The following is a 17584-nucleotide window of genomic DNA, read 5'->3' as shown; positions in this document are numbered from 1 at the left end:
TCAAAGTGATTTGGATAATATATCATTGGGCAGCGCGAGTAAATTGTTTGCCTCCTCCGATGATTGCTCAACAAAAAAAAATTCACTATTTCATTTCGTAACGTTTTTATTAGATTATTGAAGTGGAGTATAATGCAAATGATTGGTACGCGGCCCTATTTTGAGTGGGCCAGGGCTTGCGCCTAACTTTTCAGCCCAAAATATTTTTTTGCTAACAAAAAAATGTCAGAAATAACTTTTAGAGAATTACATATATATAGTCATGTATTTAAAAAAAATTCCAAAACTTATGATTTGGATCAACATAACCATTTTTTATATAAAGATATCAGGTCGATTTAAAATTTTAGATATAAATCTTGATAAAAAAATAAATACATAAAAATAAAAATACGATATAACATTTTCAAAAGAAGGGACAAGAATAAAACTAGAAGAATAAAAGAATAAAATAAAAAATAATTTCTTATTAGAATTTAAATTGAAGAAATTTAAATAAAAAAATAACATTCAATAAAAAATAAAAATAAAAAACAACCTAAACACATTTATATCAAATATATATTTGTTTTTCTATGTAGATATATAGATGTGCTTGTGCACAAGCACAAAGAGAGGAGAGAGAACGTGTCCTAATCAGAATTGCTATAAATAAAATAAAGGTAAATTATAAATACAATTCATGAAATTTGATTAAAATATAAATTGCCTTCTGTAATTTTGAAAATTATATTCCACTCTCAAAAGTTTCTAATTTTATAACAAATTGTCTTTTTTATTAATAAATCATCAAGTAAATTAACAATTTTTAATGATATTTGAAATATGTTTCAATTTATAATTTAGGTAATTTTATTATTGTATAGGAGAGTAATTATGAATTTTATTTTTTAAGTTAATTCTGTTAAATAAAAAATTCTAATAAGGGGATATTTGTAATTTTCTAAATCACAGAAGACAAACTGTATTTTAAATAAATCTCAAAAGGTGTATTTGTAATTTATCCTAAAATGAACGTAGTTAAGTTGCACAAGTGAACATGTGGTGGAGTGGTTAACAATGTTTGATCGCGGTTAGCGCGAGGTTGAATTATCAGCATTGCATGTTTGTATTTATTTATTAGGGCTAATAAATGTAATTAAAAAAATGAGAATTTAAGAGTCCAAAGAAATTAAGTACTAATAACAACCCTCTAATTTTTTCAATGACCCAATACCAGCCCGCACAAATCCATATATATTATCCAATTATAACCCGCTTGATAAACAAGCGTGTTTAAATCCATAAATTACTGGCGGGCGTGGGTAGATTCAAAGATGCGGGTCAAAATTGCCACTCTAATCGAAATTATGCCGACCCACATACGGTGACAGAACAGGAAGGTCCAGGCTTCTATTTGGAACACCCAAGAAAAAAACCTATATTTGCACACAAATATTAATGTGCTTCTCTTGGATTTTCTTATGCGTGTGTATATACATGGAGATAGAATTATGTATCAACTAACCTTTTATCATTAACTGAGTAAAATACAATACCCTTTCCTTGTGTGGTTGTCAGTGATTACGTTGTATGATACACAGTAGAAGGGCCAATAGACCAACAGGGACCAATCGAGTATGCCAGCTTTGTATATTATTAAGTGGTCATGAACTAGTATAACTCTTTTGGTCTTCCACATGCTTTACTTGAGGATGTCTAACCACTTTTTTTTATCATCAATATACTTTTGACATGAAACGTAAGTTAAGCAATTTTCGGCCAAAAAGATAAACAAATAAATAAGTCAAACACGGGCTTCACTTGCAATATATATTCCTATTTTGAAAGTAATAATAACCTTCCAGCCATGTTCACGGGGACATTCATAATGTATTAAACAGCATATACAGTGGAAGCCAGACCAGCCCACAAAAGGGAAGGTAATAATTCTACCCCCGAATAGCGTTCAACTTCAAGCCAGACTTTAAAGCCTTGTGCAGCTTATCCTTGATAGAAAAGCCACATAATGCCGCCGGTCTACCAAAAGACAAACAATCTTCGGGTAGCAATGATCTGAAAAAATCACTGTCATTGAAGCTTGCAAAATCACACTCATCCCTATATCTTAAATCTGGGGAGAGGGAAGATTGCAAAAGGCAAAAATAAGCACAGGAAGTCAATTGAATAAAACTCCATTTACAGATATATATATATATATATATATTATATAAATATCTAAACATTTGTGTATATCATATAAACAATGAATGCATATTTGATTCTTACGTTTCAAGAGGTAATCATCCCATTTCTTCTCGTCGAAGAACAAAGAACTGCAATCATCCTGTGCAGCCTTTAAGAGAAATAAAATAATAATTATGGAAAAGTCACTCATAATTAACATAATAGCAAGCTCAAGACCCCATGTTGCCAAGCAAAATATGCTGGAAAAAAGTAACACGGATAACTAACCAATATTTGTGTGCCAGTGGACATTTCCGTTTTGGTCAGTTATCCATAACAATGAAGATGGGAAGACCTAACAAAAAGGATACCCAAATAAATAGACCTTACCGTCCCTGTACGATCATTTTCTTGCTTTCCATAGAAAATTGCCAGAACCAAGTGCTCAAGTCCAACATTCTTATCACCTGCGACATATATGCTCAGGTGTGAGGGGGGAACATGAATGCATAAACCTACTGCATCCACCAACTGGACAAATCCAGTTTCCTCAACCGAACCCAAAGCAACGTTAAGGCTGAACTAGCAATTTAATGCCTCAAATATTTCCAGAACAGCCCAACTTACCTCCATTTTAAAATAAAAAGATTCATAATATCCAGCGGCAATATAAATTTATAACGAGTAAATTCAATAGGATGTTGAGGACATTGCAAAAATAGAAATCTAACCAAGAATGGTAGCTGCATCGCGCGATAACTTGTAAATGCTAAACGATGAGAGCTTCAAAGCTAATTGACCCGTATAATCTAGCACTCTACCGTGGAGCATCATCTCAACACATCTACGAACACTTGAAAGTGAAAGGCCAAACAAAAGATGCTTTACACTGATGAAACGATCACCTTGCATTCTTCTCTCATGATCAGCAATTTTAATCACTTCAATGAACTCATCTGTAAAAGGTCCAAAGCAACCATCTGATAAAGGAAAAATTACAGCTTCCTGGAAGTACTGCAACTGGAAAAAAACAAAAAAACAAAAAATCAAAAAACACAAAACAAAACAACCGACATCATGAAAGGAGACATAAAATAGAAACCATAGAGAGATCATTGCGAATGGGACTCAAGGCACCACGATCCAATTACCAATTTCATGTACACATTCTTACCAACAAAAATTACATGACCAAACAATGCAAGATAGCGTTGTCAAACAAAAACTGACTAATCCGTAAACCAGTCTGAACTGGTTCTTTTGCTTTCAAAAACCAGTCCCCTGTCCAGGTCCAATTTATTTTTATTTTTTATAAACGTATTAAATCGTTTAGACATGCGGTTTATTGCTCCCAGATTGGTGTGCAGTTCATGGTTTTCCCCAAAATCGAACCAAACTAGTCCATGTACACCCCTAATGCAAGAAGCTAAGGAATTCGATGAGACCAACAGAACACCCACCCAGGATGCACTACAGTAACTGAAAACAGCCGAAATGAAGGCAGGAAAAATGATTAATCAAAAGTACACCACAAAAATATATGAACCACTTGAACATGCAGGGCATAGAACGCATAAAATAAGGAAAACCTATGAAACAACAAGAACTAGTTTGTGGCGCTAGTGATAGGGGACGAGAACAAATTTTGTTGAAGCATAAACTGAAGATTAATTCAACAGTAACTTTATTTAGGAACTTGTATTCTATTTTTCCTCTTGTTCCCTTGCTGGTAGGGGTGAGAATTTGACATCCAACCCGTTAACACAACTCAAAATTTACACATAATTAGAGAGTTAGGGTTGGTCATTTATTTGACACAAACACAAACATTACACGACACGACAACACGAATATTAAATTGGTTGATTAGGGTTGAACACGCGTAAACTGAGCAAGATCCATACAATAATTCATGTCAGCATGTGGACATGAAGGAACCCACTATAAACCCAAACGCAACCTGTAGTAGCCATAGAATTTCAAATGTTTTATTCTTAGCCATTGAATTATATTTTGGTAAGGGAATATAACTTGTTTTAGCATTTTTGGTAGATGTTTGGATATTAATGTGCAACAATCTATTAAGCACTGACACTTCAAAACAAGTGTCATAGAGGTATTGAACATAGGGACACGTATGGGACACGCCATCCGGTGTGCCGGTTTATTTAATTAATTTTTTTCAAGGACATGTCGGAGCCACATCAAGGACACTTCGGATTGTTTGTAAAATATCGAATTATTTGTTTGTGGATGTAGTATTAATTTATGTAGTAAATAAAATATAATATATTGTCATGTCCACGTTGTGTCCGTGTCCACATTTAAACGCAAAGTACCTAAAGGTAATACAGAAATTCCATCACCTTCATTAAAACAATTACAACTATCATTACCATACGGGAGGTCAATAAAAGTTCCTCAAACTGCATCATTACTTGGGGAAAATCAATATAATTTACCCAAATAACAACTCTATTCATTTTTACTTTAAAAATAAATTTTTATTTTATTTTCGTATAAGAAATCATTTCACATTCTATAAATGAGAAAAGAAGTGAGAACAAAAAGTCCAACATCAATTTTAGAAAGTCAACATCTAAATAAATTATCAAAAATTGTTCCTAAAATTAAGAATTTCATGTTTGCGTAAGCAAAAAACATGTATAACCCCAACTGTGCAAGTTAGTCCAGTTATACAAACAATTTTAAAAATAATAATAGCAAAAGTTAGGATGTGTGTTATACACATGTCAAGAAGTGTCCAACATGAACATGCCAAAATCTTAATAGTATATGTGCAACTTAGGAACTCAAGAAAGGCCATTTCAAATATGGAACAGAAAACCACCAAAAAAAAAGAGTATAAAGAGAGAAAAATGCATAAAACAAGCACTTTGATTCATCCATTTACATAAAGTTGTAACATTTCCACACACACAAGACAAATTAAGTGAAAGGGGGTGGGGGGAAAGAGCAGAGAGAGGGTGATACCGCTGATGTTTTCATAGCAGCCAATTCATAGAGCCCAATGAATAAGCCATCAGCTAAACATGAGCATGCAAAAGTAACATCGTTAGCGAGAACCACATCATCTGCTGTATTAGGTAAACAATTACGTAGCAATTCAATGTCAACGCCCCCCCAAGCCTCTAAAACCAAAGAATCAAGAATACGATAACTTTTCTCATTTGTCAACTCCAAGGTAAGCTGCATTTTACAATCTTCCTGGTTTTCAATGGACAACATATCAGACATATGATTAAAATTGATCACTAAATTTTAAAAGTCAAACACTTAAATTTTAAGAATGTAAAAATAATATAGAACCTTACCAAAAAAAAAACTGATAAAGAAACCAAAGCGAAACAGAAGAATGTGCTCCAACTACTAAATTAACAAACAATGAGTGTTTAGAACACATCATGCTGAAGCTGCAACTCATGTCAGCAGAAGATTTGGACAGCAGCACCAGATTTTATAGAATAGAACTTGAAGTACTAATTATGATGTTAATTTAGCGTAACTCTTTTGAATGTTAAGAAAAATTACTCTAAAAAAAGGACAAACATTAGTGACAAATTTCTAACAGTTCAACAAAGAAGTCAAGAACACAAAAACTGCCAAGTTCATACCTTCAGAGGCTCATAATTCCTAAGCATCTCCAATGCAATTGCTATTTCGTTTGGGCTAATATCATTCCACTACATCCATAAAATTAATAATCAACTTAGCAAGATTCAATAAATTATCTTTGGAAATAAGTTAATATAACCATGTGAAATAATCCTGTCTAGAATAATTGGACAAGATTATCATATACACACCGAAGAAAATAATACCTCGGGACCAAAAATAGGAAAAACCCATGGACGAAGAACCTATAACAAAAAGTATGAACAAAAAATTAAACTTCCTAAAAACAATTTACATCCGAAAAATAAATAGACAAATAGGAAAAACAAATAAAGTCATACAGGCAGTCATGACTACCAAGGTACTTACAACAAAGGAAAGACAAAAGCCAAAAAAAAATATCTTTGTCCACAAAAGGGTGAAATAAATCCCAATTTCAGTCCCGATTCTTAGGAAGTTAGCTGATGCAATCCACAAGAAGAGCAAGAAAGAGTTTAAGAAGTGGCAATATTTGGAAATTGCCATGGATTCAAGTTTTTTTTATTAAAGTCTTATTTTCTGTTTTTTTTAGAGTTTTTTAGGTCATGGGTATTTTGGTAATTTTCATATTTGCTATCATGGGCTGTAGGGGTCGCCCATGGGTCATCATGTGGGTCAAGTTAATAAATTAATTTTTAGTTATGTTTCTTATTTGGTCTTAGATAGGTTTTGAAAGTCAAAATTTTAGTCGTTTACTTTTTTTTGTTCTAGTTGGTCTAGGAAATCTTCGAATTTTATATTAAGTCATGTAATGCTTTTGATTCAATGGAATTGATATTTTAGGCTCCGTTTTTGTTTAGAAAGAAACGAATGATAGAAAATGAAAATGGTAAAAAGTAAAGTGAAAAAGAGGGAAAAAATGAAATTTTAGTTTCTTGCGTGCATTTGAATAGATAAAAAAAAAAAAAATTTGCAAGAAAAGGATGGAAACAAATGTAATCACCGCATAATAGAGGGTTGTTAAGAGAAGTATAGACAAAGCGGGAAACAATATACTCTTCGTCAAGTTTTGTGGGAAATTGTATATTTTGCAACAAAAAAAATTGCAAGCTTAACTAACAAGCTAATTTGAGTTGTACAGGAAACTTTAGTTTCCATTACTTTCGAGAACTCTTTATCTAAAGAAACACAAAAAATTATTTTTTTCTTTTTTCGTTGACAATGAGTGATTCCTAGGAACTATCTTCTCCTTCTTTCTCTCACTTATTTTCTGCACTTCAACAGCCCAAATACTGTTTTATGGGTACCTGTTCACAGCCCTAAAACAGCCCCAAAAAATCTCATCTTTTCATGCTTAAACTCTTAACCATTTATTACCCTAAACAAACCCTACCTGTCCCCTACTCTTATGGCAATTTCAGCTATAACACCCAATTAAAATCAGCCCCAAAGCTAACTGTTGTTGCAATCCGTACTTCTAAATTGGTAAATTAAACTTTGCCCCCTTAAGTTTGACCGTTTTCCCACTTTGGCCGGCCCTATGGGTTTTTTTCACTTCGGCCCTTCACGTTTCAAAATTTTCCCAATTTACTCTTGAAGCTAACTTCCTTCCAAATTTAGGCAGAAACTATCACGTGGGGCCACATATACACAAGTTAGATCCAAAACCTCAAACCCAAAACCCAACCCCAGCCCACCCAACCTTCCAAACCCACAGCTCCCCACTAAATAGCCTCCCACCATCTCCCCTTAGCATCTGAACCCTCCACCGCCCCAACCTCAATCTCTCCCTTCTGTCCCCAACCACCAACAACATCGAAATCAAGGCTAACACCACCAGATCTACAGCCATAGCAATCACCATTAACACCGCACACTGCCCATAACCTCCATCCTCATCTCTTTCTTTAACTTGCAGTGACGAACAGTGAGATCAGCAAGTAACTCTAACATAAAGACCTGCAACCACATCGAGATCGAGATCGAGATCGAGATAGGGGAGGGGTTGGAGGTTAAAGAACAGAAAGAGAGATAGGGCAATAAACGTTAAGGGAGGTGGAGTAAGGAATGGTGGTAGTGGAAGCAAGGGTGGTTAGGAACAATTTCCAACTTTAGCCTGAATTCTCAGCTCAATAGTGCATACAAAAGAATGAAAAGAATTATTTGGCTTTTCCCATCAATGAGGTAGATGCCATGTATATATAATAAATTCATGATACAATTTAAGAAATGATATAAATAAGAAACAATACTAAATTAATGATTGACACAATCACAGATAATATACATAGGCGGTGTTTGGGAAGGAGATTGAGAGGCTATTTTAGCCTCATTCAAATAGCCAAAAAGTTGTACTGTAACTGAGTTTTTTTTTTTTTTAATCAAAAACTGACGCGGACAGATTCATGACTGTGCAGGGCAGATTTGAAATTACGTTTTTGCCCTTTTAATTTTTGACTAACCCACCACCTTAGCATTTCAACACACACGGGCAATTTAGTCATTTCATATCCCAACAAATCAATCATCACGTCAGGCACAACTTTTTGGGAATAATTTAATTATTTTTTATCTCAACATCATTTCAAACACATTTTTCAATACAACAATCAAACAAAAATATCAATCCATCTTCCCAAACACAAAAACTAAAATAGCATATTAAAATAGTCAAAAAGCCAAAAAGCTTAAAAAATAGCCACTTCCCAAACAACCACATAATACGAAAAATAAAAAAATTCGATATACTCTAATTTCTATATTCAACACTCCCCCTCAAGCTGGTGTGAAGATATTCAACAATCACAGCTTACCAATGGATGACTGGAAGAAGCCGTAAAAAACTCAATGGCTAGTCCAAATAAATGCTACCGAACAAATCTGGTAGTCCACTAAATAAATAAATAAAAAGTCAAAAAGTGCTTAATACATCAACACCACACCCCTAGAAGAAGCTAACCAAAATCAATGTTGGGACAGTTTAAAGGGGTCATGCTGGACCATTGTAGGAACTGACCGAAATCAATGTCGGGACAATTTAAGGGGTCATGTCGGACCGTTGTAGAGACTGACTGGATGTTGAACCAGCAAATATGGTACATACATAACTTATGATGTGGTGTTAAACGATGATGGCAATAGATGACTATGTGTGCCAAGGGGCGGCTTATTAGAAAATAAGCCAGGAGGCTGCTTAGGTGGTGCGCCAAGGGGGCAACTTGGGTTGTGTGCCAAAGGGGGTGACTTGGATTGTGCGCCAGATGGGGCGACTTAGGTGGTTTACATGGTATATCACCATGCTCACCATGATATAGGTATAATACCCCTCCTCAAACTCAAATAGGTTTGAAGATGGAAACCTATTTGAGGTTGAAATAGAGGGAAAGACAAAGTGAAACAGAAACACCCAAAAATGGATTGCGAGTAAAAAAAAATGATAGAGATATTTGGGATAGGAATAAACTAGTGGATAAAGTTAGAGATCACCACGAAGTGATACTGAAAGAAAATATAACAGTGGAATGGGTTGAGATCTAGCGGGCAGCCAAGGCAAGGCTGTCGCCTACTGGTGAAGCAAAGTTACAAGGTACTTGACCTAACTCTGATACCAAATGCTACCTAAGACCAAATTCCCAATTTGATAGTATCTAAATGCCATCGAAACAAACCTCAAGAAAATTTATAATAAATTGATGGTATGCTTATCTAGTTTTCATAGGGTCAGGGAGATACTATAAAATATTAAATCCAAACAATGCATTAAAAATTGGCTTGACAACTATCACACTTCAAAAATATCTTAGAAGTCAATCAACCAACAGAACCAAAATGAATTACCACAATGAACATTCAAGAATACATTTATTTCACAACCTAGAAAACAAAATAAAATAAAAAATTACCTCAACTTCTTTTTTGGCACTACATGGATATAGTTGCATCAAGACAAATATTTAAATGAGAAACATACAAACTGACAATAATTATTAAAGCCATAGCAATTGCTAGCAATGAGGAAGAAAGATTCTTACCTCTGTTCCGTCATCATAAATATCATGTTCCCGCAGTTTGGAAAATTGATCAGCTTTCACCTTTCTTTCGGCACTACATTTATGTTGCTGCATACAAACAATATTGATTTTTTTTTTTTCATAATAAACAACAATGAAATATTTCTAAACTTAAATATTATAAGTCCATTTGGATAAATATGAATTTCAAATTAAGGGATTTAAGGTTAAATTTTATAAAAATATTGGAGAATAACTATTATAAGTAGATTGGAAAATTATAAAAGAAAATAAGTCGAAATAGAAATGATATATTTATTCAGAAAATTCTATAAAAACCAATTGCAAAAAAGTGTATATTGCATGTCGCAGTTATGATCTTTATCACATTGGTTATGATCTTTATAACCTTAGTTATTACACATTATGGTATTAATTATGACTCATTGTAGTGTTGGTTATAACTTAGTTATAATTTCTTGTGACTATTATTTTGGTTATGACTCATTATGATGTTAGTTATGACCTATTGGGATTATTTTTAGGTCATGACCACAGCCGTCGTGTTTGGTTATTATTTATTATGGTCCTTTTAGTTATAACCAAAAATGATTTAGTTCTAACACTTTATGGTATTAACACCACGAAATATCATAACTTGTATATGGTATACCCTTTTGTGGAGTGTATGGTAGAAGGACTCATATTAGTAGAATCTTTGTAATTAGAAAGAAAATCCTTAATAGAAGGGGCATCATCAGCATTTTAAGGAGGGCACTGTTACAATTTTATGAAGGATATATATAATTTATATATGTTAGGGTTCTAACAAAATTATCGAAAATCCAAGGAAAGAAAGATTCTTACCCCTGGTCCTACTGTAGATCCGTCCCTGACACATTCTAACAATTATTAAAGCCAAAGCAATTGCTAGGAATGAAAAAGAAAGATTCTTACCCGTATAGTGTCACAAAGATCATGTTCCCTTAGCGTGGAAAATTGATCAACTTTCACCTTCCCCTCAGCAATAGCTACAAGAGGATCACATTTACACTGCACATGGAAAAAGGTGTTTTCACATATGAGAAAAAGAGAACAGGTGAACAACCAAAAAAGAAAAAAATTTCTTATATATAAAAATTCTTACAGAGTCAAGAATTTCACATAATTTTGAGTACTCATCCTCAACCACACTCTGATCAAATATTTTCTCAAAATCTTCCTGGAATATAAAAGTAAATGAAAATGAGAGCAATGGAACCAACATTCCTTAACAATTCACCCTATAAAAACTCGTGTAAATTCAAACACATTATGAGAAACACCACAACTATAGCAAAAAAACAAAAATTATGTTAATTAAATATATCAGAAGAAGATACATCAATAATGACACAAGACAAAAGTAATACATTTACAACAGCAAAATCACATACCGGCAACCGCCAATGTGTATCATTTTATATATTGAATGTAAGTGCACTATGAAAGAGACCTTCCAAACCATAAAAACCCATGCAACAAAGACATTCATACTATAATATTATAATCTACCACCATTATAACAAAAACAACAACAATGATAACAAGAAAAATAGTTCAAATAAAAACAAGACTAAATGCACATCATGAAATGATCAAGAACAATGTAATTTATTGACCTAAGAAGCACTTGTGTGAGAATCAAGTAGCAATCAACTAGTTCAAACTACAAAACTCGCCTTTTAAAAAGTAGAGCAATATAAAATTAAAAAAAGGATAAGATGAACACTAAAGCAATTGTGAGGGTTCCATGATTCATATAGTCCCTAACCCATCAAAACAAAAGGAACACCAATATATAAGCTGAACACTAATTGAGCAAAAATGATTTGATATTTAAAATCCTTGCATTAGTCAATTGACAATGGACACAAGACAACCATTCTTAACCCACCATAGTAGCACAATGGAGAATCACATATAACTACTTCACTATTTTCATTCGGCACACATCAAGTTAAAATGACACATCCACTCTGAATTCCTATCAGCACTCATTCATAATCAAGCTCGGCCATATCCACCTAGTGAAATTTAGATCTAGTCATCTAAATCTTACTTGACAAACATATAATGAATCACCATCAAATCCATGAGTTGTTCAAACATAACAAAATAGAAATCTAATGTACCTACATTAAATGTTGAACAAAACATCAAATAAATTTTTTAGTTACACGAGACTAAAGCAAATATTAAACCACAGAAAATTGATGAAAGCTCCGCGAGACTACTACCAAAAACAATATCCACAAAAAATTGGCCACAGGCACATTAAGGTAGAATTTAGAATTTACCATATCAAAAACACTCAAGACAAACTTAACAATACTTTTAAACACACTTTCGCCAACAGTATTGTAATCCTCGTCTTTGATTAGCTCCTTGAAGGAACAGAACATAACATAACACATCGCTCCATGGGCTAATACCGCAATAGCCTTACCAATCTTGGTGTACTGTTCTTCTTTGATTGGCCCAAACCACGAGGCATCTTGTACTACCTAAAAATATAAATTTGGTAAGATTCAGGGATTGATAGGCAATGCACAATAAGTGAAGTAAAAACGAAAAAAAAAAGGGTTAAATATATCTTTAGATAAATCAAAAGTAATATCATTCCATATTTTTATACTTCAATTTCCACACCTACCAATGCAGGTTTTAGTGTTGGACAAAAGGGACTTAAGGCAAAATAAGACAACGTCAGTTAACATCCTTTTAGTACAAATTAACTATTATTATGTTAATTTTTAATGGACACGCAGCACAAATCACCCAAAAATACATGTTTTGGCTAAAGCTAGTGTGCTTAATAAACTATGCCCATTTGCCTTTTTGCAAAGGCAATTTCTGAGAATGGATCATGAAAATTATGCTGGCCTTGATAATCAATCTAGCGTTCAAATAACGTTTTCCAAAGCGCAATTAGTTGTCAAAAGTGATTATCAACCAAGATGGTTGTGCTGCAGTGAAAGTAATAATAATTGAATCACCTTATGACAATACATACATACATGCCAAGGGACATCATGATTTAGCATTCCGTAATGTCAAGATGAAAAAAGAGAGTAAGAAATGAAACCATAATATGCTCCACGATCATACATTAAACAGAAAATAAATTTCTTATTCATCAATGTTTCATAATATGCCCCATAATCACACAATCAGTAGACCATAAAGTTTCTCATCAAAATAAAATTTAAAGGAAAAAAAAAAAAAAAAGATTCATATTCCTTTCATACAATAGAATTCAAAACAAACAAAAAATTCCCATTACTACCAAAACCAAATTTTCCGTTCTCTGTCTCGACCCATGTTACTTGGATCGTTATGCTGTATGGAATGGGAACTAAAACAAGAACATAAAACACCACATGCACTAAAATGTGAAACAATAGGGGTAGACTTGTATAAATTACAATATTAAAATTTAAGGTACTCCTTTCAAAGATTAGACATCCAATTAAAAAAAAATAGTACATTTTTTTCAATTGATCATGAAAAAACACATTTTCATAAGCATTATGAGCATTTTTTCCCATTTTGTCCTTCCAAAACTGCAATGCTCCTTAGATTTTAGTTCATTATATTTAATTTTTCCCCTAAGAAAAACAAAGGAAAAAAATTTTGGAATCACTTTGGATAGATAATTAATTGCTTTGGAACAAAATTGTACCATATTTCAAAACGTGCATCCAAAATGTATTAGCAGCTCTAGTAACACTTGGTCAAGATTATATTTCTTATTAGGCTTGTCCTTCCTAAAATGCTCTAGCAGCAATTAAAAAATTCAAAAACTTCATGAATAAAAAAAGTACGTTGCTAAAAAAATCAAGAACACAGATGAAATAAACAAATAATTTATAGACCTCCAACAAAAGGTTGTTTTCTACATTTCCCAAATAAGGATAAAACAACCAAGAAACCTTTCTGGTGGCTAGGCCACTCCCTTCAAGCTCCAATGTTTGCCTGGCATTGCTTTTTCCAAAATGGGTCTCATTCTCATATGGTTCAAGTGTCAACACCTAAAAAAGTGACAGCAAAAAAGGGAGGGAGTTAAGATCAAATTCTGATACAGGCAAGTATATTCAGCATTCTACAATGAGCAAATACCTTTCTGCTGTCTTCTTTTTCTGAACTGCTTTTAACATAATAATCTGCCAGCATTCGTTTAGACACAATTAGAGCAGCTTCCCTGTTTAAGAATGAGTAATCAAATGCAGGTGAACAAGAATGAGACTTGATTATCTAAAAAGAAAAAAAGGCATAGTGGTGCTTACAAAAAGATGCACCATAATTATAATTTATAAACAAGAGTCTAGGTGCATCTACATTACTAAGAAGTAAGGACTCTCAAAAAATCAATTCCCTTGGTCTGAATTATGATGGACCCATTTTGTTGGTTTGAAGCTATATATGTACATTCCTTTATCGACAAAACATACAGTTATACCAACACATCCATGAACGAGAAAGGAAGAAATTAAAATTCCAAGGTATTAGTTCAGTAGGTAGTTGTTTAACTAAGAACTACTAAAGCACGAATGACAAAGCATATATAGGAAACCAGTTGGGTAAAAAAAATTGGGATAACTGGGAACGTAAACAAATATTGTTTTAAGACATAAAACAACAATGTAGGGACTACAAAGATGCACCATCCAACTTAATTTCCCATGACTTGCATAGACCACACTACACTTATCAATTGAAAATATAATATAAAATACATTAAAACTAGAAAAGATGTACAATTAATTGTTGCTAAAGATAAGGTAGTAACAATTACAAGAATTGGAGGCAGAACATAATCATGTTAATTAAACTTGTAATGGGAGAAATTATAATTAATGTGATTAGCACCTATGAATCCCAAATAGGATTGGAGGAACAAATGAAAAACGCAATTTTGGGATTAACTGGATGAGTTAATGCAACAAATATCTATTTTATTTTATAGGAAATAAAAATAATTATGTGGATATTTCGACGGTTATGTAGAAAAAGATAAGCAAGGAACAAGAGAATACATAGTGGATATGATTTTGGGAACCGAAAACAGGGCCACAGACTTGCATTTCTCAGTAACATTTGATCTTATAGTAAACAATACCTTCATTAAAAAGAGAAGGGGAGAGAGAGAGAGAGAGAGAGATTTCAATAACTTTTAAAAATGTGTTAAATAAGAGTCAAATAGATTATTTTCTGGTAAGAAAAACATGTTACTTAATATGTAAAATTACAAGTTTATCCCTGAAAGAGGGTTCAACATCACAAGATAAGCATACATAAAGGAAAACTCTATCCATACATAGCAGTAAAATGATCGTCGTAAACAGAAACGTTAGAGGAAGGGGAAGAGCTAAATTGACATGGATTGCAGTAGTAAGAAATTATATGAATTATTTAATTAATTGAACATATAACTCTTGACAGAGCAAAATGGCTAAAAGAATCATGTGGCCAACCCTATTTGATGAGGACAGAAGCCCTATTTTAGTTTGGTTTGGTTTGGTTTGGTTTGGTTTGGTTCGATTATCCATAGTACGTGCATCAAGTCAAATTGACTCTCATGCTGTTAGTAAATTTATATTTTGACACAATAAATTGAGTGAGGCCTTCATAGACCGAAAACCTCTCAGCCATTGAATGAATTATGAACCACCAAAAAACTAGTCAAATGAAGCATCTCTCGCTATGACAGCCAACAAACCATCCTACTACCAAACTCCTAAGGATTCACTGTAAAGAAACAAACCCAAAAGAAAAAATTATAGACTGTGCCACGTAATGTGAAAGAAAATAAACCTTTTCCACAAAATAAAGATTGACAAAAATGGGGAAGAGGAGTAGGAGCAAGAGGAAAAAATCAAATGTACACCAACCATTGAATGGAGGGAGAAATGAAAACTGGATTTCAATCTAAAGTCAATGTTAGTTACAATTTTAACAATTATCATTAATAATTACTATTAGTAAATACTACTCCCTCTGTCCCATTTTGTTAGTCCATAATTCCATTTTTGGACGTCCCAACCACAATGCTCATGTCCACTTTTGAAAAGTCAATGCACAAAAGTTTTATGTTGCCAAAGAATATATTAAAGGGACAACGATGGGAATCAACACTTTTGAATTTGAATTTGAGCATATTAATTGCTTTTGTTTGGGACAAGGGGAGCATATCTATTCTAATATATAAAGTGAATGCTGCTATTGGTGTTGACACTTTTTGTCTCATTTTGGATTTTTCCAAAACACCCCTATATTTGGAGTTATATTTGGAGTTTTTGTAGGAATTATGCAAAAAAGAGGATGAGCCTCGAACCCATAGCCTTGGATTTAATAATGAAAGTCTGTCCCACTTGAGCAACCTACATTATATATGTTTTTTTTTTTTTTTTGAATTGCACATGCAAATGCGTGTAGTTAACAATTTATGGTAGCATAAAAGATGTATTATATCAAATTTATCATTATCCAGAAGGTAGGATTCCAATTTTAACAACCTCAACACAAATCAACCATGAACAAATTTATTGAGTAAAAGTAAAGGCAACTGAAACTTGTATGTGATAAACAAGAAGAGTAACTACTACTAAAACTCACCATCCATCCCAAACAAAATTGGTCTCCTTCGTTTCATACCGAAAGCCGTCATCGTCGCTATAAGGACCGTAATGAAGTCCCCCGTCATCGTCGCTATAAGGACCGTAATGAAGTCCCCCAATTTCAAATTCAGTCGAATCCGAGTCAATGTTACTAATTCAGCCCACAACGCATAATAAGCATGAATTGCTATGGAAAAATTAAACCAAAAGCCAATAAATAAAATAACATAATGATATGAAGAGAAGTGCAGATAAAGCTTACTCTGAGTTGCAAAAATCACCCCCCCAGTTCTCACTTTCAAGTGTGCTTTTGTCAGGAGCAAGTGTATTGCTCTCACCTTCGCTACCAGAAACAAGAGAAGAACTACTATTAATCAACGTGTTTTCCTCCATCACTGCCTTGTATTTCAATCTTCGATTGGATTGGACCTCTTTTATTTCTCCCTCCTCGTGATATTCCTCGTCTCTGAGACACCACCACACAGCCAAACCATTACATCGTGAAAAAACAATTAAAATCAAAAAACTGATTGTATTCCCATCAAATAACAAAACAATCAATCAAAACATAATAATAAATAATTCAGAATGATGTGAGAAAGAAAACTTGGCATCGCAAACATCAATATTCTCACCTAACGAACCAAACTTTGCTACCCCAACCCTGGTGAAGAGAAACCCTCTACTCTAAGGTTCGCCTCTTGAGTGCCCAATTCTTCTGATTGTTTTGCACCCAACTAGGGCTGCAATCGAGCTGTACCGCCTTAATATATACACACTGCGTTTGGTTAAATTTTTTAATCAATTTTTCAAAATCCAAAACCTATTTGGCTTCCGATTTTTGAAAATTCATTTTAAAATCCAAAATGTCACGGGAGACCTATAAATCCTATATATTTAATGATTTTTTTTTTTTTTTTTTTGAGAACCGAGTATCCGGGCCAGCACCTCTTCGGAGTGACGCACCTCTTCGGAGTGACGCACCTCGACTAATCTCGGGGTCCTGAGCCAATCGACCGGGCAAAGACGCAGTAGCCCGCCAGTAGCCAGCTGGGGGTGGGATTCGAACCTGAAACCTAGAGAGGAGCAAACTCCTAGGTTCCTGGTCCCTTGCCCTCAACCAACTAGGCTACC

The 17584-nt window shown here is 33.6% G+C and overlaps 1 protein-coding gene across 6 annotated transcripts; it reads right to left on the bottom strand.

Moving 5' to 3' along the window:
• Positions 1 to 1782: 1782 nt before the first annotated feature.
• LOC114300070 (uncharacterized) lies at positions 1783 to 17321 on the bottom strand. Of its 6 annotated transcripts, none has more exons than XM_082903371.1 (16): positions 17086 to 17321; positions 16713 to 16916; positions 16449 to 16601; positions 13953 to 14034; positions 13766 to 13864; positions 12131 to 12337; positions 10939 to 11013; positions 10749 to 10844; positions 9813 to 9899; positions 6009 to 6047; positions 5802 to 5870; positions 5161 to 5394; positions 2898 to 3186; positions 2557 to 2633; positions 2269 to 2335; positions 1783 to 2113 (listed from the first exon to the last, which is right to left on the bottom strand). In XM_082903371.1, the coding sequence occupies exons 2-16, from the start codon at positions 16841 to 16843 to the stop codon at positions 1932 to 1934; spliced, it is 1887 nt and encodes a 628-aa protein (XP_082759497.1). In that variant the 5' UTR covers positions 16844 to 16916; positions 17086 to 17321; the 3' UTR covers positions 1783 to 1931. The 6 variants fall into 6 exon arrangements, with proteins under 6 accessions (XP_082759497.1, XP_082759496.1, XP_082759499.1 ...); XM_082903370.1 differs by having other exon boundaries at positions 13709 to 13864; positions 17086 to 17313; XM_082903373.1 differs by having other exon boundaries at positions 1783 to 2055; positions 13709 to 13864; positions 17086 to 17313.
• Positions 17322 to 17584: the final 263 nt, after the last annotated feature.

This window comes from Camellia sinensis, chromosome 13, assembly GCF_055761805.1.
Source record: "Camellia sinensis isolate YWXY chromosome 13, ASM5576180v1, whole genome shotgun sequence".
In the NCBI taxonomy this organism is placed as follows: domain Eukaryota; kingdom Viridiplantae; phylum Streptophyta; class Magnoliopsida; order Ericales; family Theaceae; genus Camellia; species Camellia sinensis.
The sequence above is the reverse complement of the archived record's forward strand: the minus strand, read 5'-3'. Positions and strand labels throughout refer to the sequence as shown.

Bases quoted from the DNA above. Each gene is read 5' to 3' on its own strand.
- LOC114300070 (XM_082903370.1), bottom strand. From the start codon at position 16,843: ATGGAGGAAAACACGTTGATTAATAGTAGTTCTTCTCTTGTTTCTGGT. The intron at 13,865-13,952 runs GTATTTGCTCAT...TCACTTTTTTAG, and splicing joins AAAAAGAAGACAGCAGAAAG to GTGTTGACACTTGAACCATA. The intron at 9,900-10,748 runs GTAAGAATCTTT...GTTTGTATGCAG, and splicing joins ATCTTTGTGACACTATACGG to CAACATAAATGTAGTGCCGA.